General features: G+C 36.4%; 1 protein-coding gene across 1 annotated transcript in view; it reads left to right on the forward strand.

The window, feature by feature from the left end:
* ZPLD1 (zona pellucida like domain containing 1) overlaps positions 1–27,469 on the forward strand; it is a 123,060-nt gene that overhangs the window by 89,721 nt on the left and 5,870 nt on the right. Inside the window, exons 8-14 of the mRNA XM_027104015.1 lie at positions 4,967–5,187; positions 8,513–8,694; positions 10,104–10,176; positions 14,572–14,669; positions 17,338–17,418; positions 20,865–21,036; positions 22,095–22,203. Of these exons, the coding sequence (XP_026959816.1) occupies positions 4,967–5,187; positions 8,513–8,694; positions 10,104–10,176; positions 14,572–14,669; positions 17,338–17,418; positions 20,865–21,036; positions 22,095–22,203 (936 nt within the window). The remainder of the gene's footprint in view (positions 1–4,966; positions 5,188–8,512; positions 8,695–10,103; positions 10,177–14,571; positions 14,670–17,337; positions 17,419–20,864; positions 21,037–22,094; positions 22,204–27,469) is intronic.

Raw genomic sequence — 27,469 nt, forward strand, 5'->3', positions numbered from 1 at the left:
TGCTGAGTTCAGTTCAATTCTGGAGTGTTTGTGTTGCAGAATATATGTGTGCAAATTATTTGAATACTTGCATTGATCTGTGCCCTTATTAATCCAAGTAATAATTAGAACATGTTAAATATTCTGACACTACTGAAAGAAAATGTAGGTCTCAAACTTAATAGTATTGAGATGAGATAAAAATCATTCCATGTATCAAAAATTAGGAATCATTAGCCTCATCTGGATGCAATTGGATGTAAGCTAGTTGAGTATGGAATTGTTGAGAAAAAGAAAATAGATATATTTGTTAAATATGTGAATCATATGCTGAGAATATATTGTCATTAATTATGTCTAAAGAGAAAAGTATATTAGGTGTTCTAGGAATGGAACTTTCTTGGAGATAAATAGGTAGAGTGATGTTTTTATTCACATATACAGAATTGGATCCATTTCCTTTTTACTCCATTTATATGGTAACCATATTCTATGAACCCCATATCAGGCTATGTTTTTGTACATGGTGAGATAGATGGTGACAGGATATTTAGTGTGACAGGATATTTAAATTTGCATAATTTTAGAAAATCTGAGACAAACTCATTGCCTGATTGGTAGGTAAGAGGAGTGCAGAACATCTCTTTATTTTTATCTGAATTCAATTGAATACTGCATTTTAAAATTTTCTATGAATAACTTAGCTTGGTTAAATATCAGGGGAAAAATCACCCTTTTGGCAGCATACCGGCACATAAACTCTGTATGCAAGCCTACCATTTTAGACATACTTAGTATCTTTAGACAGAAAACACTAGAAACCAAACATCTAAAGATGTTTATTCCTTGATTATTTTTTGTCATTAGCTTGTATTCATTGGATTGTTTAATACTGCAGTGTTGTTCAAAGGGATATTACAATTCAGGCCAGGGATTGGACAATAAAAAGCCTAAAAAAAATTAGTTGTTGAGAGCAACTGTTATTCAGTAACTGAAAAAAATTTCTCTACTTTTCGCAGAAATTGCTCTTTGGCAACTTGAAGTAGCATTTTTGTTTCCCTCAAAGCCTCACAAATGGAAAAGTTGTGCTGAATAGATGTCTTTAGTATCTACAACCAGGGAAAAATGTGTTCCTTGGAAGGGACAGTGAAAAGTCTTTAGAAAGCTAGTTTAGGATGGATTTGAACAGATCCTTTCTTACACTGTAAAGTCTTTAGTTTGTTATCATTTCTCCAAGTGGGATCAGCTTGTAGCAAATTCAGTTCCACTGCAGGGGTTACAAGTCTCCAGTTATAAAGCAGAAAACGGAAGAGAGCACTATGTCTGGACAAAGCAATCACTGCCATTGTTAAGCTAGCATAGGCATCAATTAATTCTCAAACAAAGGTGAGGAAGCTAAAATCTTCAGTTGGTTTAAGTTAAGGGAGTGATACCTCTTTTGTAACATATTTAATGATATGTATTAACTTCCATACATTTAGGGTATGCCAAGTAATGCAATGATACTCATTCTCTATTTCCCCAAGCATAAAGAGTTCTTAGTGCACGGTCTAGTAGTTGAGAATTTGATTTCACATTTAAGTAGATATTTTGCTACCTTACAGAGACCATTTTGTATGTGAAGGTTTCCTGTGATCTTGCCTATGTGCTTGCTACTTGGCCTCATTGCCTACCATTTCCTCCTTGCTTTTTAAATTCAAATGAACTGTCCAGCTCCTAACCAGCCTGAGCATATTTATTTCACACTTCTGTCATCATTCATGCTGTCCCCTTTGTGCTGTAAGTTTCCCACTCCTTTTTGTAGCTAACTCCTACCGATACTTCAAAACTCAGTTCAATGCCATCTTCTCCAGGAAGCTGTTCCTAATCAACTGGTCTGGGTAAGGTTCTCTTTCAATGCCACCCCATGGTTCTCTGTCCAATCTTTCTTAAATGTGGGCCACACCTACCTCCTCTTATGGACTGTGATCTACCTAAGGAAAAGGACCACTACTTTGTACATCCTTAGTGCAGTCTATTGCCCCATACTTTATGTGATTAATTAATTAATTACTCACTGGAGTACATCAATGAATATCATAGCTTCCTGCTTTCTGGGACTTTCAATTTGTTGAGAAGACAATTATACAAATACATATATGATTCCAAGTCAATACGACAACATAAGACAGAGTAGCATAATTTAGATTTGGGATCAGGAAAGTCTTTGGGAAAAAGACAATGAAATTCGAGACCTGAGGGATGAGTAGGAGTTCCTCAGACAAAGATTGGGAATAGGAGAAGCATCCTACGGAGGGGAAAAAACTGATTGAAGGTCATGTGTAACCTATATTAGGCTTTTTAAAATACAGTATTTTATTGAGGAATAACATAAAATAAAATGCAGCAATTTTAAGGGTGTGGCTTGAAATTTTAACATATGTATACACTCATGTTATCACCACTCAGATTGATAGAGAACAATTTTATCACCCTCCAAATTTTCCTTGTTTCCCCTATTCTAGACAGTTTTCCTTCAGAGGTAACCACTATTCTGGCCTCTATGATTCAGTGTGATACATTTAAAGAACTGAACAGAGTTCAGTGAAACAGATGTAGGGAGTAAGGAGGATAGTAGAGAGGAGATGAGAATGCAGAGGTAGGCAGGTGGTGGATCACAGAGAGTCTTGAGGACCTGGTTCAAGATTTGGACTTTTGGCCTGAGTGAAATGAATAGCTGTTGAAGATCTTTGCAAAGAGGTAACATGATTGGATTCACGTTTTAACAGCTGTACTAATCAGAGGGCATTAAGAGTTGAAATAAAGGAACCAGTTAGGAGGTGAATGTAATATTCTAGGGAAAATATAATTATGGCATAGACCAAGGAATAGCATAAAGATGGAGAAAAATCACCAGATTTAAGATGTAATTTGAAGTTTGAATGTTTGAAACATTCAAACGTTTGTTAAAATGAACTCATTATTTTAATAAGAGCATCATTTAAAAATTATAGTTGCATTTGAACAGCTAATGTTGTTGAAAGCTAATAGAGATATTCTCCCAATTTTAAGTCATATTTATTATTTTCTGTGTTGGCAAAGTATGCTTCATCTGTGGGTTATCATTTTATTTTCCACCTACAAGGGGAATATTGCTTGGGGTTTTCTGTACCAAGCAGCCTAATATTTGCCTTTTGGCCATGAAAAAGATTTTCCATCTTTCTATCTTTTGCTATGAAAAAAATTTTTCTTTTTTGTATTGAGTTTAAAATCATAATCAAATATAGGAATTTCCACTTTGATTGATTCATATCCTCAAAATATGACTCACTTTACCAACAAAAAGCCAGTATGCAGAATAAACACTCCAAAGAAATATGCTGTTGAACACTTTTACCCATAGATTAGAACTGATATATTTAAGCAAATTAACTTTATGCCAAAAAGTCATGAATGACATTTACATATTACTTAGATCATTTACCAAAAAAAATATTTTATTATGCTTGTTTTTCCTTTTTTGAACAATCAAGGTGATTTCTCCAAACAGCCTAATCCATTTTTATTTGTTTGTTTTCACACTTTGAAAACCAGATGTATGTTTCAGATTCTTTATCTCAGTGGTAAAAAATAAGAGTGGTAAAAAGTAGTAAGCTTACTGTATTAATTTCCTAAGTCTGCTGTAACAATGTGGCATAAACAGAGTGACTTCAAACAACAGAAATTTATTTTCTCGCAATTCCGGAGGCTGGAAGTTAAAAATCAAGGTATCAGTAGGACTAAACTCCATCTGAGACTCTGGACAGAATCCTTCTTGGCCTCTTACCAGCTTCTGGTGGTTTGCTGGCAGTCTTTGCTATTCCTTGGCTTGTAGGTGTGTCACCCCAATTCTCTGTCTTCACATGGCATTCTTCCTGTGTCTCTGTCTCTTCACATGATACTTCTTTTAGAAGAACACCAGTAATATTGGAGTAGAGACCCACCCTACTCCAGTATGACCTCATCTAAACTAATTACCACATTCTGAGGTACTGGGGGTTAAGATTCAATGTATCTTTTTTTTTTTCTGGAGGGAGGGAAACAATTCAATCTGTAACAGTTACCAAAACCAATAAAACTGAAAGCTTCTGACACTGGGGAATTGCCTAGCAACAGCCAAATTCTCCATTTTCTACATATATTTTCCTCATTACATGCAGAAAAATAACTAAATAGAGACATGAAAATCTTGTGTGTGGAGTGTGTGTGTGTGTGTGTGTGTTTGTGTGTGTGTGCCTGCTCACCTCTATAGACCTGGAATGGATCCCATCACTGATAACTCATGGAATCATGGAAAACTGCAAATTGTGTATTTACATTTTCATGCCTAGTTAATTGCTTTTATTCAGGCATAGTTATTGGCAAATTTTTCTTAGGGTAGACTGCATGTCTGACTGTAATATCAACAGATAAGTTTTCATTCTCTTCCTCTCTAGCATAATTTAATAAAATAAAATGGAATCTGGATAGATGGCTTTTGTTTATACATCCTGGATAAGATGGGTTACAAAACACCAAAGTGCTCAACAATTTGGCTTAGGATGGATTTTAACTGCTTCTTCCTTACACTTGAGAAAATGCATCATTTGTAGTGAGGCTCACTGCTCTAGACAGGTGATCTAAATAATTCAGTTCCTCTCTTCTGAATTTCCTCCGTGGCCTGATTTTTTCCACTCAATTCTCCAATCATTTTACACTACCCAATAAACATTTAATGCACATCCACTGTGTACCGGGCACAAGGAAACAGAGATACACTATAATCTCTACACTCAAAGATCTCTCCTGAAATAACTAAATCAAAGACTATTTTTCCTAATACTTTCACGTTGGATTATGGTGTATTCAAGTATAGGAATGAGTTAAACAGACCATGGGGATGAAAATACCTCAGGGGATGGTAAAGTTATTCTTGGACCCCATGCTGTGCTTTCGTGATTTGTTTGTTTTTTTATATTTTTTATTTCAGCTGAAAGAGACATCAATGTCTACTGTGGGGTCCAGGCCATTACAATGAAGATTAATTTTTGCACAGTACTTTTCTCCGGTTATTCTGAAACAGACCTGGCACTGAATGGAAGGCATGGGGATTCCCACTGCAGGGGGTTCATCAATAACAACACCTTTCCTGCAGTGGTCATTTTCATCATCAATCTCAGCACCTTGGAGGGCTGTGGAAACAATTTAGTGGTAAGATTAGTGTGAAATTGTGTGCTAGGTTTGGGGATCATAACTAAAAAATCTCCCAATTTCATGAAATAATCAGAAGCCCAATCTGTCTTTCGAGAAAAAATTCCAATAAAACTGAACAAATAGCTTTCCTTTGCCTGTTTGAGGCTTCTGCTCCCAATCATACAATTTTATTTTCCAATAGTGGTTCTGTTTATTGTAGCTGGTGGTTGAGGGGGCTGAGATTAACTGTGCTACTCTAACCAACATTATTTTGTGTGAGTGATGCTGAGGAATATGTCTCTACAGTTATTATCTAATTATCTAATTATCTAATGATAATTAGCTATGTTCCTCATGCGTTTCATGGAAGTATCTTTTATATTCCAGTGAGTTTGGCGATGGATCACTTGGCCTATTGCTTCTTAGTGACCTCATTCAGGAAGAAAGATGAAATATAGAATGAGAAACTTAGAATCTTCTAGGTTATCATGTTTACCACTGAATGATCCACACCACTGTTTTGTAAAAGAGGGCTGTTAGCATTTCCAGTGTGAAATTCTTCATCCTGTGGGACTGTCCTTTGAATTTCAAAATGTTATCATACACAGTCTTACCCATGAAATCCCAGGAGCACGCTCTCTCCAGTCATTGTGAAAATCAAAACACCACTTCAAATATTTCCACCTTGAGTGAGAACCACTAGTCTACACTATTCATTTATTTATGCATGCATTGAACACCAAAAATAGAATTGAAAGAGGCATTCACTCTCCTGGGAATTAAAATTAATTGAAGTAAAAATATTGTGATTTGGGGGGTGTTACACTAAAATTCATTTAGCACTATTTTTTCTTTTGCTTGTTTAAATATAGTCTTATTGGTTAATCCTAGCAAAGACAAAAAGAAGATTCAATGAGCGTGACCACTTAGCCCAGTGAAGAAGGAGAGATCAGTTTTTCCTCTTGATAAATTATTGTTTGGGATTAAGGGGAAAAGCTTGATTATTCTAAGGGCAGGGCTTTTAAGACGTGGTGGGAGATAGGAGACAGGAAAAAGAGATTTCTTTGAATCTCCTTTATCTTTTCCGGGAGGGCAGTTAGAATATTGTGCCCATGACCATTTCCAAGTCTACAGCTTGAGTATTGTTGACTCTTTTTATTGAAAACGTTTATTCATCTCTCTGGGTTGTGTGCAGAGAGGTTATGAAGTGGGCCTAAGGGAGAGTGAGGGAGAGGGATTCAGGTTGATTATTACACATCCAAGGTTCCGTGTGGAGGGAGGGGGCCCCTGTGGAGAGCAGCAGCCCTGCCCCTCCTCCCACGGTCGCCCAAGGCCTCTCCTTCAAGGAGCTCTCTACTCTTGACTTCAGTCTTACCCTGCTGCTGGAAAAACAATTTGGGAGAACTGCCAGACAAAGCCTGTGTGTGTGTGTGTGTGTGTGTGTGCGTGTGTGTGTGTGTGTACGTGTTCGTGTGTGTACCTTCATTTTTTTTTTAGAGCTGAATTCCTCTGGTATAAAAATTGAGATGTATATCATGTGTATATATGTAAATATATGTATGTAAATATATGTATATAATTTTTTTTCTCAGACAGAATTTGCATGTTTAGCTAGCCAGTCAGGCAGGCGATGTGTAGAGAGGAAGAATCACTTAGTTTTTTATTTTTGTCTTAGATGTCACCACCTTTGGAGTTTGCTCCAAGGATAGTCCTGTATGGGAAAAATTAAGTAGACTACTAAATCATCTGGATTAGAATCAAAATGTGTTCATTCATGATGATTTCGGTTCTCTTCATGAGGCAGCTAGATAATTGCTTCAGCTTTGCCCATGTGCTCCTAGGTTCATGTATAAAGGGTATTCTATTGTTGAAAATTAAATGTTACCGGTCTCCATAATATCTGCTAAAAATATTAATTGAGCATCATATTGTATTTGACATGGTGGGAGAAGCTCGATTGTATTATGAAGGTCAAGAACATTATTGATTATTCCTGAAATGCTGGTTCTTAAATTTTAGTGGGATTGGAAAAATGAAAGCTAATCAGTCCCAGGAAAATATACACATGGACAATATTTTTATATAAATTCTAGGAGTTCATGATCCCTCCGCAACCCAGCTAAGAACTATTGTCCTGGAAGGGGATGAGAATCTCCATGTACCACAGAGGAAGACCCTGAGAAGATCGACCCTAAGAAAATTTGTGACCTTAATTCATTTGTTCAGAATTTATCTTGAGGACCCCAAGATGCTGGTGTCACTGAGCTATGCTGAAGGGACAAAGGCAAACAAGACCAGGAGGGTCTCCTGCCCACAAAGAGCTCTGATTATGGATGGGGGTGCGCTGAGTCAGACTGCTCATGCACTGTGACTGCATGAATAGAAGCTGTGGGGTGTATCAGGAGAAGTTTCCAGGGAAGATGAGATCCAGGGGAGGAATGGGATATGTCATGGTGAGGAGGGGAGAGTGGAGGCAGGAGGAGTATGCGCAAAGGCCAGAGCAACAAGGGCCTTGGGGCTGGGACATTATTAACCAAGAGTGGGAGCCTGGAGATGTGAAGCTAACATGGAAAACAAGATCAGATTAACAGGGGTCTTTTAGGCCATGCCACGGAATTTGGACTTTACCCATGAGTGTTTTCAAATTACTTGCTGTAGCACAACGAGTGACATATAGTCTCTCTACTTTCTTATTTATGAAATATGAGTATAGTGTCTTTGGTTATATGAAGTTTTATTTAGTTAAAAGACACATATGAGTCAGACAGAGAAAGACAAATATCATATGATATCGCTTATATGTGGAATCTAAAAAAATGCTACAAATGAGCTTATTTACAAAATAGAGTCACAGATGTAGAAAACAAACTTATGGTTACCAGGGGAGAACGGGGGAGATAAATTGGGAGATTGGGGTTGACATATACACACTGCTATATATGAAATAGATAACTAATAAAAACCTACTGTCTAGCACAGGGAACTCTACTCAATACTCTGTAATGACCTACATGGGAATAGAATCTAAAAAAGAGTGGATATATGTATATGTATAACTGATTCACTTTGCTGTACACCTGAAACTAACACAACATTGTAAATCAGCTCTACTCCAATAAAAACTAATTAAAAAAGAATAAAATCACCCTCTTTATGAGAGGAAGAAGAAAAAGACGTATGATCACTTATAAGTAGCATTATATGTGTATAATTTCAAAACCATGCCATGTTATAGTTGCAACAGACCCTAGAAATGATTTGTCTAATGTTTTATTTTGCATATGAAATGCCTAGATTTACATGTAACTATTTAATAACTGAGCTTGATCTACCATTCTAACAGGTATCCACAATTCCTGGAGTCAGTGCTTATGGAAATGCAACTTCAGTACAAATAGGAAATATTTCAGGATATATTGATACTCCAGACCCACCAACAATCATCAGTTACCTACCTGGACTTCTTTACAAATTTAGTTGTAGTTATCCATTGGAATACCTGGTTAATAATACCCAGCTTGCTTCGTAAGTCGCATTTTATTCTTGCTTTCTCATATTGTCTTTTGGTTTGAGTCATTTTTACCCTTGAGGGACTTATAAAGATGGTAGGATTTGTTGCGAATAGCTAAACTCAATGTCATGGAAACCATATAAGGTCTTATCTATCTACTTACCTACCTATCTACCTCTCTATCCGTCTGTAAGTGTTATTGTTATGATGCATATCAACAGCTCAGTTTTAATCCCCCCCCAATTAAAATTGGCTCAAACTAATCAGATGTCTGCCTGGGGTTCTCCTAGCTCCCCTTAGAACTGCCCAAGAACCCAAGAACCCTGGGTGCTTATGCACCAGAAGGGCCTGTCCTGTTTCCAGTGTGTGGAACATTCGGTCACTGCATTTTTGGGTCCTGTTTAGCTTCATTCTCTGCCGTATCTCTCACTGGTGGACTCTGCTGCCCAGAATCTGAGGTCTCCATGCCTCCTGCTGAGGTGTCACCTGCACAGTTGCTGATGCTTCCCAGGAAAGGTGGTGTCACCCAGAACCAAAGAGCTTCAGACATGGACTGCGGTCATTGCCTTTTGTTTATAGTCATGTATTCATTCATTACTCCCAAAGCACATACTCCAAGACAGTTATACATCCACGTTACAATATAACCATATGGATTTGTGAAATATTTTTGACAAGATGGGGTGATTGAATAAGAACTTTCCCTCTCCAGTTCTAGGGTTTTCTATCACAAAAGTAGTTATTGTTTAATCTCAGTCACAGGGAATGTGGAGGCCACATTTTGCTTCAGGTAAAATATATTCATAGATGATTTAATGGCACAATGATGACAAACAACTTGGTCAAAAGCAAGATTTTGATGTGGAAAACAAGAAAAGAAAGGCCTTGAGTCAAAAGGATACAGGTGCAGAGGGAAGGAGGTCATAGTCTTTCACTCTGCTCCCCTCAACTTTCCCACTGAATACATTCCTGAACTTCAATGCACATGGAAACATATTCATTTATTCAATAAATATTATACACGTACTACGTGCCATGCAATGTTCCAGCAGTAAACAAAGTAAAACAAAGTCCCTGATCTCATGAAACTTCTATTGAAGTGGAATTGATGAAAATGTATTTGCATCAGATTCAATTTTCTTTGGAATGAGGTTTTTCTGCAAAAGTTTCATGTAAGTAATAAAAAATGTAAAAAGGGTTCCTTTATAAATAAAAAGATCATAAAGAACAGTTTGTCTTTACTTAGTCCCTCTTGCTGTTTGATTATTTATCTGTTCAGTAATTTAAACAGTATGCACACTACAGACCTAGTTAAAAGTATGTCAGGATTACTCAAGAGTTTTTTGCCTTAAATCTAACATTAAGGTATAACTGAAACTTTTAAAATCTCATTAATGCCTTCCTTTTCCTCAATCTGTTTTAGGTCCTCAGCTGCTATTTCTGTGAGGGAGAACAATGGTACATTTGTCAGCACTTTGAACCTGCTCCTTTATAACGTAAGTTGATGGGCGAAGGATGTTATCTTCTCTTTCACTGTTCTGAGGAGCCATTTATGAGAATGGCTTTTATATAAAAATCTACCAAAAGCCACATTAACCTTGTTATACTTTGGTAACATTTATTCATCTTTACCACCATTTTCATATATCTTAGTGATAAAAGTATACTAAAAACTCCATTATTTTCTAGAAGTTGGTGTATGATTTAAACTTTATTTTATAAATGTGATTCTGCATAGTTATTCCAAGTGTCTATCTACATTTATACATATATATTTATTTATGTGTGTATGTGTGTGTGTGTGTAGCCATAGTCAGGGTCAAGATTTTGGAAATAATATATTTGTGATAAAAAGATAGGAAAAGTCCAAATGATACTTGACTTGAAGGCACGATGCTTGGTGATGAATGTGTTAATATTTTCAATGTGGGTTTTGGCTGTTGTCAGTTCTGTCACATCTGAAATAATTTGGGTTGACTGCACAGTATTGTGTAAACTTTTGTCATTTAAATATCGACAGTGGCAGCAAAAATGTGAAAAATACATGAATTTCTATTTATAACTCTAACATTAATCTCACAATGGTATTTTCATGTTGATTAAAAATTTTTACTCATACATGTTAAATGCCTGATTTAAATATCAATTTTCAATCTATCAACCAACATTTTTGTAAATTATGAATCTGATTTTTACATTATTATTCATGTCATCATGGCACTGAGTTATAATTCATGCAACTGATTTAAAAGTCATTGCATTATACTTTGAATATAATGTGCTATAAATATTGTAGTAGGACATTTTCCAAAGGCATTTAAAAAAATCATGTTTATAAGTTTGTAGTCTGACACCACAGAGTTCTAAACAACAAATTAAAATGTGTTGGAATGGAGATTGCCTTTCTGTCATTTCTGAACTTTCTTCTGCAAGGAGAAGCTGCCAAGATACTTGGTTTTACGATACTCAGCAAATATGGGCCAGTATTCATTCCCAGTATGGCCAGATATTTATTATTGTTGTGAGCAATACTTTTAAATTGGAACCTTTCTGTTAATTTATACGTGTAAGGTCCCTCAGGTGGAATTGCGATGAATGGTTTGGATCCAATCTTATTTGTTATAATTGAGTGAAACAAAGATGGGAATTCCTGATCCTAAAAAAGTGAAAAACATACATGACATTTAAGGATACCACTGTTTTCTGTGAAATTAAACTATTCTCTCAGCAGAAAAGCAGAAAATCAAAATTTAGAAGTGTGGATTTGAGGAGAGCTTTGCTATTAAGCTCTTTCCTTTATCATTAGAGATAGTATTATAGTCCTGTTGCTAACTAGACCTAATCCTTCAAAGAGTTTCTAGAATCTTAATGCCAAATAAAAGTCTGTAATTTGATGATAACCTTAAGATTTTAATTCTATGGTACAAAGGTAATTGATATCAGAATATAAATGAAATACATAGTGCCAAAATCCTGTTTTTTTTGTTTTTTTTTTTTTGCGGTACGTGGGCCTCTCACTGTTGTGGCCTCTCCCGTTGCAGAGCACAGGTTCCGGACACGCAGGCTCAGTGGCCATGGCTCATGGACCCAGCTGCTCCGCGGCATGTGGGATCCTCCCGGACTAGGGCACAAACCTGTGACCCCTGCATCGGCAGGCGGACTCCCAACCACTGTGCCACCAGGGAAGCCCAATCCTTCTCATTTTTAACCAATTTGCAATGAAAGTATTACTAATGGTTGAATTAATACATTAAAATTTAAAAGTTATTTACTAACCAGTTATTTAATAAAATTCAACCACTTCCCTACAAATCAGTGTTTTAAAAATTAACAGACTTAATTTTTTTAGAGCAGTTTTAGATTTACAGAAAAGTTGACCTAAAATGTACAGAGAGAGGTTCCCTGGTGGCGCAGTGGTTGAGAGTCTACCTGCCAATGCAGGGAACACGGGATCGGGCCCTGGTCTGGGAGGATCCCACATGCCGCGGAGCAACTGGGCCCGTGAGCCACAATTACCGAGCCTGCGCGTCTGGAGCTTGTGCTGCGCAACAGGACAGGCCACGACAATGAGAGCCCCGCGCACTGCGATGAAGAGTGTCCCCTGCTTGCCACAACTAGAGAAAACCCTCGCACAGAAATGAAGACCCAACACAGCCAAAAAAAAAAAGTACAGAGAGTTCCTATAGACCTCCAGTGCCTGCATACAACTTCCTCTGTTATCTGCACCTTGTATTATGGGTCATAGAGCATATTTGTTACAATTGATGAACCAATACTGACATATTATTAAGTAAGGTCCATAGTTTACATTTAGGTTAATACTTCACATTATATATTCTATGGGTTTTGACAAATGTATATGACATGCATCCATTATTACTGTATCATACAGGAGAGCTTCACTGCCCCAAACTAGTTTCTTAACATGGCACCATTGTAGTATTTTGCCATCTTACAGGACATTAAAAAACTAGTAATTTATACTGAAAAAAATTTTGTATACTTTGACGAATTGATCCCAAACCATATTTATTATTTGTTTGGAACACTAACATTTAGCTACCCAAATGTAATTTTATTGCAGCATTTCAAACTAAGTATTATTTTACAACAATTAGGGGCCATATTTTCCTGTTTTACCTGCAAAGTTTGTGATTTCTAACCCTTAGGAATGATGAAAATTATATTACATACCTACTGCTCTTATTCTATAGTTAGTTACTTGGGTAGGAAAAAGTGCAGTTGTTTATTTCTATGTGTTCTGGGATTCAGTGAATGTACTTAGGAAAATTTTACTTATAATAAATAATGACATTTATTGACTGTGTGATTTTAATATATGGAGTTTACTTCAAGTTGAACTATGACCTTATTTTTACATGGTATAAATAGATCAGTTTTCTCCTCTGTGGAAACTGAAAGTGAAGATGACCTTGTGAATTTGAATTGTACCTAATTAATAATGTCTTCTGAGCAGGTAAAGAAACAGAGTAAATCTAAAACTGGGTTATGGTAATTATGAATTATTTTTAAAGTTGAGGAAAAAATGTAAAATAAATATAATTGATTTTAGGGACAATATTGTACTAACAGGAGTAAAGGCAACTAAACAAAATAAAATCAAAAGATTACCTTTTAGAAGAATAAATTTGATGTCATGATTAAACCACAGCTGAGTCATATCACTTGCAAATGACTTTGTAGTATAATACTTGTAAAAAAAAGTAAGCATTCTTCTGGGCAATATTGATGCAAATACAAGATGAAAGAGCTGTATAGTTAATGAAATGTGGATAACTTGGAGAAGTTGGAAAAGGGAGCCAGAAAGATAATGAAATAAAAATACTACCTATCAGAAATGGTTAGAGGAGCTATTATCATTTATCACAGAAATATAGAAAATAAGTACAGCATATAATCCCTCATTTATCAGGCTTTATTTGAGAATGAAATATTCCACATGAATGCAACTTTTTCAAAAGTGAAGCATCCAAATTATTATTGTTTTAATTTTAAAAATTCAATGAAATAGCATTATCTTCAGAGTTACTGAATTTGGGGGAAACAATTTGCCTCCATGCTAAATGATTTGACAGCTTAGATTTTGAGAAGTTTTTTCTTTATTCCACATTTTTTTTCTGTTTTTCTTTACTATCAAATTAAAGCTGTCACTTCTCAATTTCTAATTTGCTGCTTTCATCTACTGTAGATTGGGAAGTGATATAAATAAACTCTCCAGAATTGGTCTAAACTAAGGGTAAAAGGTAGAAATGAAGTCCTAAGACACCCTTCTATAAGTCCTTACCATGTAGTCTAGTACAGGAATTCCAGGCCAAGCATTTTGGCAACTCAGAGACCATACTGGTCTCTTTTTAGGTTTTTTTATTAAATTTTGGTAATTTCAAATTGCCAGGTAAGTGACTTTGGGTAAACGAGACACATTATTTAAAGTGTAAAGACTTACATCTCCAATGGCAAAGGGCTTAAACTGAAGCAGATATAATTTAAATAAACTGAATATTAGCCACTAATATAATTTAAATAACTGGAATATGAATTTAAGTAAACTGAATATTGATAGCTGAATATTAGACAAACTAAATACTAACCTCTGACTAGTAACCGTTGCTTATAATTTCAATACACTGAACATTAATCATCATAAATGGTAAACTATGGACACAAAAAGATTTATGCATGAATTTGTTACTTGGATATGGTTTAAGAACAGTTCTGCCAAAAACTAGAGGATTAACTAGGTCCTTTTTGGAGTTGGTTCTGTAAATTGATGTTGATTTGCCCCCTTTTCTTTTATAGGACATTATTGTCTTAAGTAAATGTGCTGTTGGGAAGGCAATGATGGATTAATTGCTTATTTTTTTCATCATTAGGATTCAACCTACAGTCAGCAGTTAATTATCCCGAGTATAGGATTACCTTTGAAAACCAAAGTATTTGCAGCTGTACAAGCCACTAATCTGGACGGCAGGTATTTTCAAACCCTTATCTTTTGTTGGTTAAAACATTTTGGCTGCCTAAAGCCTCATGAATCATAAAGTTAGCTCATTCACTTTAAAAAAAATATTGCCATTGCCATTCCATTTAGAAATGCTAAACAATGGCTCTTAAAGAAGTAGTTAGGGGGGACTTCCCTGGTGGTGCAGTGGTTGGGAATCCGCCTGCTAGTGCAGGGGACACAGGTTCGAGCCCTAATCCGGGAAGATCCCATGTGCCACGGAGCAACTAAGCCTGTGCGCCACAACTACAGAGCCTGTGCTCTAGAGCCCGTGAGCCACAACTACGGAAGCCCACACGCCTAGAGCCCGTGCTCTGCAACAAGAGAAGCCACCACAGTGAGAAGCCCGCGCACAGCAAGGAAGAGTAGCCCCCGCTCGCCGCAAATAGAGAAAGCCCGTGCACAGCAATGAAGACCCAACGCAGCTAAAATAAATAAATTAATTAAAAGAAAAACAATGTAGTTAGGGGCATAGGCCTGAGGCCACTGCCCTAGGGATTTTAATACGTCTCCTGCCCTAACCAGGTACAGACATTTCACTCTCGCCATCCATGGCTACGCATTTTTGCCAAACATAGCAAGGCTTATGCCATTGCCTCTGACCAGACTCTCTCTCCACCACCACCCTCTTGCCTCACACACACCCTTCCATTTTATTTCTGCCAGCTCAAATCCTACCCAGTGTTCCTGGCCCTGATCTAGTGCCATCTCTGTCTGATATCTATCCTTATCACTCCAAACAAGAGAGCAGTCAGAATGGGGTGAGATTAATCAAGGGAAAAGACACGTATTTAAAGGAAAAGAAGAATAACAGTGGAACCACTGTTCTCCCAGTTTCCAAAATGGGAAACTCGACCCTATATTAAGGTGACATAACCTCACCTTAAATGTCCAAAAAACTTCTCAGGAATCCACCCCATTTTATTCTTCAGTTTTCCTTCCCAAGTACCTCGCCTATTATGTCTATTATTCTTCCACCCATGCAGCCACCCTCTGGTCCAGCTGTCAGCATCTCAAACCACCTCCTGCACTCTCTAGCACATTCACCCCAAAACATCCCAGCCAGACTGGGGATTGTGACCTTCCTTCATCCTGCTGCTCCTCCCTCAAAAATGTCAGCACCTAAGGCTCCTGTCAAGATTTTCCAGTGTCTCCGTGCTGCTCGCATCTCAGCCCTCCCACCTGACGCTCCGCATGAACCCAGGACCTTCCTAGTCCCTTCTGGTCTTTCACACCTTTGTTCACATTACTCTTCCCACCTGAATGCCCACCCACCCACAATCGCCACACCTTCTGAAGCCATAGACCTCAGATTCTCCAAGAGAGGGATGATTTCAAATATTCTGCCTCCTGTCAAACTGTATATCAAATCATGTATTCCAATTTTTTGTTTAGAAGGTAATGCCTATATTTTTTGGTTTGCCTATATGTAAAAATACATATATTTTACATATTTGCCTAAATTAAAAAAAAAAGAAATGCTAATAAGTAGAAATAACATATTACAAGGGTGCTTCCCTGGTGGAGCAGTGGTTAAGAATCCGCTTGCCGGGGCAGGGGTCGCGGGTTCGAGCCTTGGTCCAGGAAGATCCCACATGCCGTGAAGCAAATGGGCCCGTGCTCCACAACTACTGATCCTGAGCTGTGGAGCCCGTGTGCCACAACTACTGAAGCCCATGTACCACAACTACTGAAGCCCGTGCGCCTAGATCCCGTGCTCCTCAGCAAGAGAAGCCACCACAATAAGAAGCCCGCGCACTGCAACAAAGAGGAGCCCCCAATCCCCGGAACTAAAGAAAGCCCGTGTGCAGCAATGAAGACCCAACGCAGCCAAAAATAAATAAATAAATACATAAATTTATCTAAAAAAACCCCAAATTACAAGGATTAAAGGGTGACACCCACTTTATGTCATTAATTGGAAAATAGCGATTCTTCCCATAAAGAAGGAGGGGTAGTGACTGGACGAGGGCATGGGGAGAGCTTTTGGGATACCAGAATGTTCTATGTTTTTCATCTGAAAGATGATTAATCAGATGCAGTCATTTTGTGAACACTTATGATTCATGTATTTTCTATGTGTGTTACTATTCAATAAAAGTTTATTAAAAAACAAAAGAACTCTCCCCATAAGAATCTGGGCCAAAATTATATAAAACGATCTTCAGAAACATCTCTGCAAAATAACAAAATCAATCAAGTTTCATTTGACACTTAGAGGATTCAGAATGATCAAAATTGAAAGGAAATTCAAAAGTAAAGATCCATTTCTGCCCTAATAAAAAAATTGTAGCATGTAAATAGTTTATTTTGGGTTTCTCATATATTATTATTTAAACATTGCATCCTGAAGAGATTAGTACACTCTAGAAATCTGGTTCTACTTTACCTTCTCCCTTTTTGTCTTCTTGGCATTTTTATTCTTGGTTGTATGTGATTCTTGATGTGTGACAGCAATTTGTTGCAGACTTTTAAATACTTCGGGTTTAGGAGAAAATTTTAATAAACAAGAAGTCTCTGCAAATAATATAAAACTATGTTCCCTGGGATAAGATGTTTGTCAATATCTACTTCTCTTGGATTAGTAACTAATATCCAAAAGGAGATTCTGACTCTAGATTATTCTTACCTCTTCCTGCAGATGGAATGTCTTAATGGATTATTGCTACACGACCCCATCAGGGAACCCAAATGATGATATTCGATATGATCTCTTCCTTAGGTAAGTGTCTAAGTCTTGTATTGATAGCAATAACCCTACTATAGATAATTAAAAGAGAAAAGCTAAGTCAGATAAACAAATTATAGGGTACTTTTATAGCTTTTAAATTTAAAGTTTTACATTTTGAACTTTTAGTCCTTATATAGTTGGAACTATAAAAGTGGAGAACAATTTTCAACATGAAATGCTGATAAGGCTGTTGTTGAATGACAGTTACAAGTAAGTTTACTCCATCAAAGATGTTTTATTAATGTTTAGGTCATGTGGGAATATTTCACTGTCTTAGGAAAAGCATGGCTAGGGTACTCTTGACAATATGAGAAAGGCGGTGAGAGGGTACTATTTTTCCAAAACTAGACTGTCTCATGGTATGTCAAAAGGAGAATAAAATTAAAGTAATGGGCTAGATAATTTAGACCCCAAACTGCTTTTCTTAATTTATCAGTATTTAATATGAAAGTGTAATACAGCCTACCACTCCTTTTTTATCAGAGCCAATAACTTCAACTTCATTCCCCAATAGACAGTGATAGAGTGAATGTAATCTACATTTGGGGAAAGGGGACATTGATCATAAAAACATTCAATCATCTCAGTTCCTTTTCAGCATTTTTATCTGACAGGGGAACAGACTTGAAAGCCAAGCAATGGCTTCTCATCATGCTTATAAAATGCAGTTGGCTCTGATCACTGCCACTTATTGACATATGATGGGAGTAATATGATGGGAAACCAGAAGAATAAGTTTTACTGGCTAATCAACGTTAAGATGATACTCAGAGGGTATGATCAAACTGACACTCATATTCTATTGCTGGAAGTGTTAATTTGGTTAACATTTTTGGGAAAAAATATCAGTATGTATCAAAAAACCTTAAAAGATTTCATATCCTTTGATTCTACTTTTGTGAAATGGGAAGCATATTCTAAAATATTTATGACTTTCTTGTCTATCAGTGCTATTTAAAATAGTAAAACATGAGAATCGACTGCATGTTCAGCAGTAGGGAAATGGGTAGGTGAATTATGGAGAACCAGTAAGTTGAAAGCTCACACAGACATAATAATCATATAAAATTATTTATAAAATTGAAAAAAATAGTTGGTTCTATTTTATCTCTTCCCCTTCTGTCTTCTTGATATTTCTATCTTTAGAAATATGTGGTTCTTTAAAATTTAAATGTATTAAAATATGAAATGAAAGAATTAGCATACACGATTGTACAGTTGACTTCATTTATGTAATACATGATAGAAAAGACTATAAGGAAATACATCAAAAGGTTCACCTTTGTTATTTATGCACAGTGAGATTGTGGATCATTTTGTTTTGACATTTTTCTTATTTTCCAAAATTTCTATAATGATTACGTATTGATAATCTAGAATAAGATCATCAGACTTCTGGTATGACTATAGCTTCAGCTTAATTCTTTCAGTTTTCTTCTTGGAAACTATAGAGACTGAAATGGATAACTAAAAAAAGTCCCCTAAGTGCCATTTTCAGTGAGATAAGGAGGAAAAGAAAACCTAGAAATTCCAAAATATGTGTTAGTGTTGATAAAAGCAGTTAAGATCAAGACAAAACAGAGCAGGAAAAGGCTGGCAGGAAGCAGAGTGGGAAGAAGTGGCAGGAGAAGCAAGGAAGAAAAGTGATTGCTGAGGGGTCCCACTGCCATAGATCCCAGAAAAGTCAGGAGAAATGCATACCCACAAGAACAGAGAATCACAAGCTAACTGAATTGAGAAAAAAGGGATAAACAAAAAATCCATAAAATGCCAAAGAAAGGGGGAAATCAACATCGAAATGAGGAGGGTATGGCTCTACCAGATATTACAGTTAATGGAAGCTCTAAAGTTATTAAAGGGGTATGATATTATGTGAGGCTAGACACATAGACAAAAATTTAGAATAGTAAGTTGAAAAATAGATCCAAAACATGGGAATTTACTATATGACAGAGCTTGGTAACATGCAAATCAGTGGGATTGACAGAGATTTTTAAAAATAGTGCTGGATAGTAGATAATCTTAAGGAAAAAAATAGCATAGGATCTGTACTTCGCTCACCATGATAAACTTTAAATAGATTAATTTAAATGTAAAAACTACAGCTTTAAAAGTGATGGAAGAAAGCATGCAGAATATCTTTAGAAATTTGGAGTAAGGAAAATCCTGTTTAGCCCACATACTAGAAGCCATAAAATAAAATATTTTAAATTACGTAAAAATAAAATTTCTGTGTGCAAACACACACACATACACACACCCACACCCACCCACCCACCCACCCCCCCCCACACACACACACACACTGGGAGGAATGTCCAAAGCCAAACAACAAAGTTAAGACAATTTACAACTTATGTAACAAAGAAGGAACCACTCTTCCTAAAAACCAAGAATTTATAGGAATCTTAAGGAAAAGGCCAACAGTACAATAAAAATTTGAGCAAAGAACATAAACAATTTTCAGATAAAGAAACACAAATGGCTCTAATATATATGAAAAATGCACACATCCATTCACACTAAGAAAAAAGGTGAATTGATATTATATGGTGATAGTTTATTGTTCCTACCAAACAGGGAATAATCCAGAATTTCATACATATAGTTTGTTGATGTAGCTCTGAGGGAAATAAGTATTTTTTATACATTACTGGGGCAGTACAAAATGCAACAATATTTATAGAGGGCGATGTGGCAAAATCTGCTGAATGATCCTACAGATACATAGATAACCCAGCACATGTTCAAAATGATGTGTTAAGACTATTCATTATTACTTTGTAAAAATGCAAAAGATTCAAAAATAATGCAAGAGTATGTAAATAGGACACAGGTTAAATAAACTCTGACATGTGCATGATGAAATAGTGTACAACTGTGGAAAAAGATGAAGGAGGCTCTCTAAATATTGATATGGAAAGATCTCTAAGATTCATTGTTAAATTAAAAAAAGGTAAGGTACAAAATAATATAGAGAGTGTGCTATCATTTGTTTAAGAAGGGGGGAACATTGAGAATATATTGCTTCTGCTTCTATTTGCATATGCCCTGTGAGGCTGCAGTAACATGTGAGGTCACCACGGGCAGATTTGTGTGTGGACATGGGAGAGCATGGACAAGGGCAGAGATGTGGGGAGAGACTTTTTACTATATATATTTTATAGTGTTTGGATTTTTGAACCATATGAAAGTATAATTCCTCTAAAATTTGATAATAATATTATAATCAGAAACTGGTCTGCTTAAATATTGTGATCTAGGTCACTTACATATCTGTTGAGTTAGTTTATTCTCCTATTAAGTATTGATAACATGGCATAATTTTGTTAGCTCTTAATGTAATAGGGTACTCTTAATACTGCAGAAATTAATTTACAAGTCACGGTAGGTTGGTACTTTCCAATAATATCGTTTTCACATTCTCTAACGTGTAGCTGTGACAAAGATCCTCAAACCACCGTCATTGAAAACGGCAGGAGCCAGCAGGGCCGCTTTTCCTTTGAAGTGTTCCGATTCGTGAAACACAAGAATCAGAAAATGTCCACTGTCTTCCTGCACTGTGTTACCAAGCTCTGCAGAGCTGATGACTGCCCCTTCCTTATGCCAGTATGTTTTTAGCAACTTTATTCTGAACTGTTGCATTGATCTAAGCTGAAGTTATCAAGTGTTAGGAACTAATTTCTACATAGAAAGTAGATATGCATCAGGTCAAATAGTTTGAAGTATAATTTTTTCATTCATCCAGGAAAGATCTATTGAATGCCGCCTTGTGCCAAGCATTATGCTGGTAATACAGAGATGCATGAATGAGTTCTGAATTCAGTTAGCTTATCCTTTAGGATCATGAGATAATCATGGCATAAAATATGACAAAATGTTATGGTGCAAAGGTAGGCATATATATGGGCTGTAGTAAAAGGCATTATTCATCATTGTGAGAGAGATGAAACAGGAGAGGCTGGGAGGCTCAGTGGAAGAGATATGACTTTGAAGACAGATGAACCCCAAAGAGGCAAAATCAAGAGTGTAAGAGACATTCCATGCCAAAGGATGGTCAAAGTCACAGACACATGAAACAGAGTAACTAGGGAACTTCCAGTCCTTCAGTAGGGCTATGGAGTAGAGTAGAATATCTAGACAGTAGGCCCCCTAGTGTTACAGCAATATTAACCTGAGAAAAATGCAGTCATGTTTTTTGATTTGAGATAGCTTTAATGTGTTTATATGTGTGCTCTAATTCATGCATTTCTTCACAATCATTAGTTGCTTTAGTCCTAAGTAGCTGTATCAGTTGGGGTTAAATGGAGATTCCACATTTCCTTGGCTCTGTGCTGACCAGCATTTCAGGGAAAGATTTATTAAAGCCTTGAGAGAAATAAAAGTAGAAAAGTTTGATAAACACAGCTCTTTTTCAGGGGAGCCATTGAGCTATGTAAATTAATGAGGCAATGCACGATTACAATGGGAGGAAATAAGAAATGCGGCCCAAGCCAGGATAAGAAATACTGTAGCAGTTATATGCAAAGTAATGAAATAAATGCACAGAAGTAAATGAATAAAATTAAACATGTGGTACCTCTTCTAAGAGAATCTGCTTTCCAAATGGCCATAAAGAAACAATTTTGTGCTGGTGTGGAATTTCATTTGTTTTCTTAACTCCTTAGATTTGCGACCACAGAGAAAGGCGAGATGCGGGGAGGAGGATCACCTGGAGCCCCCAGAGCACTTCTGGAAATGCTGTCCTTTCTGCAGGGCCCATCATTACTCGGAGTGGTAAGAGTGCTCCTCCTTTTGTGTGTAGTAATAGACGGTTCCAAAATGGCTTGTTCCTTGGCTTCTAAGGAGAACTCAAAGTGATTCTTAAAGAGCACTAATTAACTGTGAGACAAGATAAACTGCTAGACAACTTTAATTTCATGGTAGTTTCCTGTTTATTCAACTTACTAAGGGAAATATTCTTTACCACATTTCCCTTCACACACACACACACACACACACACAGAGAAGTATATGGTGCTGGACGTGTTTCATTTGCCCATCCGGATCCACTCTGCCCTTCCCAGCCTCTCTCTGACCTTGAATACTGGTCTCTGTGAACTGCATCCCCTAGCTGCCTTGCCAAGTAGTTTCTGGTTGGACTTGGCCAATAGGTGGCACTGTCAGAGGTTGGGTGTGAAGTCCACACAGCTCCCACCAGACAACTCTCTCCATTCAACTACTCTCAAGAGTTCTGGAAACTCTCCCTTTAACCTATAGCCTAGGTAACTTGACTTTCTCTTGTCAATTCCCTCCATCTTTATAAATAGTCCTATTAAATCTCCTTAAATTGCTAGTTTGAATACCATTTGCTCCCTCCCAGGATCCTGAATTGTAGTAGTATGTAAATACACCCACCAGTGCACTCATTTGTGCTCATGACTCTAATGGACACAATTGTTTATACAATACATTTTCATGTATACAAATATTTGTACATGCATGTCCGTACACATACATATACACATACACACACACTCTCCAAAGGGATACTGCTTTACAAGCGTGAACCTGGAGATATCCAGAATCAGTTGGATAAAACAGACATGCATTGTAAACAACACACACTGAAGTCTGAAAAACTGGTTCTAGTTCCAGCTTTTGTCCTAATAAACTGTGGAACTTGGGATTTTCCTCCACTTCTCTGGGCAAGCATTTCTTTCTTTATTTTTAAAATAAAGGGTTTGAAAAAGTAGCCTTTCAGATTCTTTCTAACTCTATGGTTCTAAATTTGTCTAAAAAGGAAAGCAGAATTCTGATTTGGACTATATGCTAATAATTTTTCTCTATTTTATAATAGCCGTAGGCTATTATTATGTTTCAATTAGATTATCTTTACCTTTTCTCCCACACCTCCTGTCCCACAATGAAAAGAAAGTTTTGTCTGAAAGAGGTGATTAAGCAAAAGTCATTTTGACCTAAAAAATACAGAAAATTGCTTTAATTATTCACTCCTTTGTGTTTGTGTACACATATTAGAATTTTTTTAAAAAGCCTAAGAGGCCCTTTAAATAATACAGAAATTTATTAAATATAAAATTTCAAACTTAGTCTGTACTCCCTGAGGGTTTGGTATGTTTTGAATGGTTTGAAAATGACTAGTTTGTGGTTTGTCAGAGGCCCAATCCTTATCTCTATCTAGCTGTTGGAAATAGCTCATAGAATTACACTGCATGGAAACTCAGCTCTTGCTGCCAATAATTAGGAATGCTTTGGGATAGGCACAATAAAAAATATTCTTATTTCTATGGAGCATATCTGGAGTCAGTTTGCCATAAGAAAAGAACCTTGAAAGTGACATTTCTCTGTCCACGTTGAGTAGATGACTTTTCCTCCTTTTTAACTTCTTTGCTTCCTTCTTACGTGGATGAAATCAAATTTAAATATTACAAATTTTAAATAATTTACTAGTGTAATATAATTTTAAGACAGACCAAAATTATTAAGATCTCCAAATCCCAGTAAAGATTACCAAGGAGCAGTTTCTAATCCTACTGTAGCTTACCAGCTATCCAGGTTTATAGGTTTCTTTCACATCACATCTAGTCATCCGAAATATATATGTTAAAACCTCAAAGAGCTAATGCCTTTGATAACAATACCTCTGATGTCATGCCTGGATTTCTTCCTTTCCAATTTCGACTTGTTTCCACCTCAAAGATGACATTTATTTCCCAATGCACTAAGGTTCTGTCCTAGTCACCTTGGTCTCTCCACCAGTAAAGCCCCCAAAGGATAATGGCTAACCTTCCTTCATTTCTCTCTCACTCTCTGTGGATTTTTGTTTTGTAACTTTGATAAATAGCAGTAGAATGGTCCTTATTTTTGGATATCATGGTGGCCTCACTGCCTAGAGGACCATGTATTACAATGATTTCATAATACTACTATAATATCCTTAAAAATTTTTAATTTTAAATTCCATACAAATACAACTCAGAAATCAAGATATAGTCATTCACAGGCAAATTCTATGTAAATTTAATGTCCAGCTTAATGACCAGGGCTACCTTCTTCTCTTAGTTTTATTTTTTACCTTAATTCAGCTAGAATTTATCTCTGCAGATCCTATGGCTGATTTTCACAGACAAGTCCAGTTTCAGGCTTGATTTGCTCTCTTCAAAGCTCTCTGATACTTGGAATTTTTGCTCTGTTTACTCACTGAACCACACCTTCCCCTAGACATCTGGCTTGGATCAAGTTTAATAAGTTGTTAAACCTCAGAACTTCTGTCTTGTTTTGTTTTACTTTAATGAAGTCAAACCCGTTGTGGTTATTTTTACCCGACATTGTTAATCCTTTTTTCAGTTGACTTAGGAAAATATTCATATCCTCAGAATTCAAAATCCTCAAAATTCATGAAATGTTCTTATTTTAAGCTCTGAAATGCTAAAACTATTCGGTAGGGAAATGCTTATCATGGGGTACAATCCTGGAAATTTAAAGGTATAATCACTGGAAAATAGTAGTACCTAATTTTTTTTTTTTTTTTACAAAAATTCATATGGAGAAGTTCAAGCCAAACTCTTGTCCAACTAGTGTCATTGAGTTTCATTGAATAATTCATTCTAGCATATTTATTTAGCCCCTACAGGGACAGCCACTCTGCTAGGAACTGGGAATAAAATAGAGAACAGGCCACAGTCTTTGCCCTTGGGGAATCTTAGAATTCAACTGTAGAGATAGACTATTAACGAACATGACCCAGTGGAGAGTAAAAAGTTTTGAGATTCTCAACCTGAAATATGTGGTTCATTTTACCACAAAGGTAAATTGAAGACTTAAAAAAATAGTTTGTGCTTAGAAAGGAAAAATATTCATTCTGCATATATCTTTGCACTTATGTTCACCTTTTCCATTTATTTCAGCTACTTATCTGAGAGAAAAGCAGAGAATGACAATTTATCTTCCACTTCTGGCTTTTAAACAGCTGTGGTATTGCTACTGTCACTTTCCTCCTTTGGGTCCTCAGCTAGCTATATGTTTTTTGAAGAGCTCACCAAGTTTAAAATTCCAATCTGTTCATATTCCATAAGGTTTCTTTTAGTGTACATGTGTATAAGACCAAGTCGGTGTGAAAGAAAAACAGAAGTGTGTGGTGACAAAAAGCTCCTGAAAAATCACTACCTCCTTTTCTAGACAGTTCTTTGATTTTCTTTTAATTGCAATGATCCTAACTGCAGGATACCAGAAACAGAAGATAACAGATAAATTTATTCTAAGTTTATTCAGTATCGAGTACAATTCCAAACAATATTCAAATATTACACACTCTGATTTCAGCCATCTACCAAAGGTAGGATGCTTTCAGATTTTCAGAGTCCTGGAGCCTGCAGCTGATGTGGCTTATTTGGCATCTTTGTACCCACACAGAGATTTTGTCCACAGCCAAGTCCTTGTAGATGACAGCTGGGATGTTGTTCTTACAATAGCGCTTTGGTAATGTAAGAGAGGAGTGGATATTCTGACTTCTTTTGTTAACCTGAAATTGCAGAAAATAGTGGGGGCGTACAATCATAGAACTTTTGCTTAATTTGGGATACATAGGAGGAAACTTTCTATTCTTTAATAGAAACCTTTTTTTTAAGAGCAAATAAATGTAATTCCTAAGCAAAGAATAACTTTTAAAAAGGAATTTTATAGCATTATATATTCTCTTCCATGTTCCAGTGAGGCAGCTTGTTTTGGGAAAGGGGCACACAGATCTTTTGGTTGAATTAATCACAGTGCATACATCCCGTCTATTTCCATGAGAAGCTATTGTCCTTGTAGGATCATATTGGTTGGAGGTTAGGATTTTCCTAAGGATGTCTTATAATGAAAATTTGTATTTTTTTTCTTTTTGTCCTATAGCAATGCACTGCACCATTCTAAAGAATCCTATGAATGAGTGCTCTATTTATTTTGGACATTATACTTCAGGATCAAACAGCAGAACCATCATTTCTGCCAAGACCCATATGTCTGAAAAGAAATGGCATCAGATGTTTTATAAATATCTCACCAGGTTCTCCCATCAATTATTTCAAATACTAATCCTGGAGTTTTATAGTTTGAGATATTTATCTCTTTTACTAAAAATATTTCCACACTTGCTAGTTTATATTATTTTAGAAAAGGGACTCTGAAACTGAGCTTTTATTTAAGCCTGTGTTTACTTTATCATGGAGGCTGTGACAGATGGAAGTTTCTTCATCTGTAAAATGGGAGTAGCAATAATATCTAAACCATATGGCAATTATGAGAATTAAATGTGATAACATATGAGACAGCACTTTGTAAACTGTATGAAATTACACACATATTAATTGTAATAGTATTTATACTCCAGAATCAAACAGCCAACTGCACACATTTTATGGTTCAAATAACAAACACTCACAGGAACATATACACCCATGTATTTAAACACAAATATCCACTCATTGTGTATGCTCAAGGGTTAATTGCTATGTGATTACAAAATGGGTAACAAAAACTGGGAAACCAAGTGAATGTGTTCATTGCATCTATTATGTTTGTCAGGGAAAAGTGAAAAATCAATGGCTTCAGTCTTTTACTTAACAGATGCAGATAAAACTGCAACTCAAGTTCAGGAGTGATTTTTCTTTTCATTTAGTTCTTAAGTACGAATTTATTTTCTTGGAACTTGATGTTTTTTGCAGATTATAATGGGCAAATTGGCATCACTTAAAATAGAGTGGCACTAAATAATGAATGTTTCTCTATAACAGAATAATAAGTGGCAGGTTATAGGGCTCTAAAAAATGTAATAGCTGTTAACAATTACTGCCCCCACTAACCTGACTGGAGAGATAATGATGAAGCAAAGTCAGCAGGAAAGAATACAGCACAGTATGTTTTACGACTTTATTTGTATGCCCAGGGCAGTAGCAGGGTGTGGGCTTGGAGGAATAGATAGATGATGAAATCTTGGACACTGGAACAGGAAATGAGAAAGCAGACGGTTTAGCAGGACTTTCGTTATTGCCTTTCCGAGGGA

The sequence above is a fragment of the Aethalodelphis obliquidens genome, unplaced genomic scaffold, assembly GCF_003676395.1.
Source record: "Aethalodelphis obliquidens isolate GAN/ISIS:26980383/991018 unplaced genomic scaffold, ASM367639v1 scaffold1, whole genome shotgun sequence".
In the NCBI taxonomy this organism is placed as follows: Eukaryota; Metazoa; Chordata; class Mammalia; order Artiodactyla; family Delphinidae; genus Aethalodelphis; species Aethalodelphis obliquidens.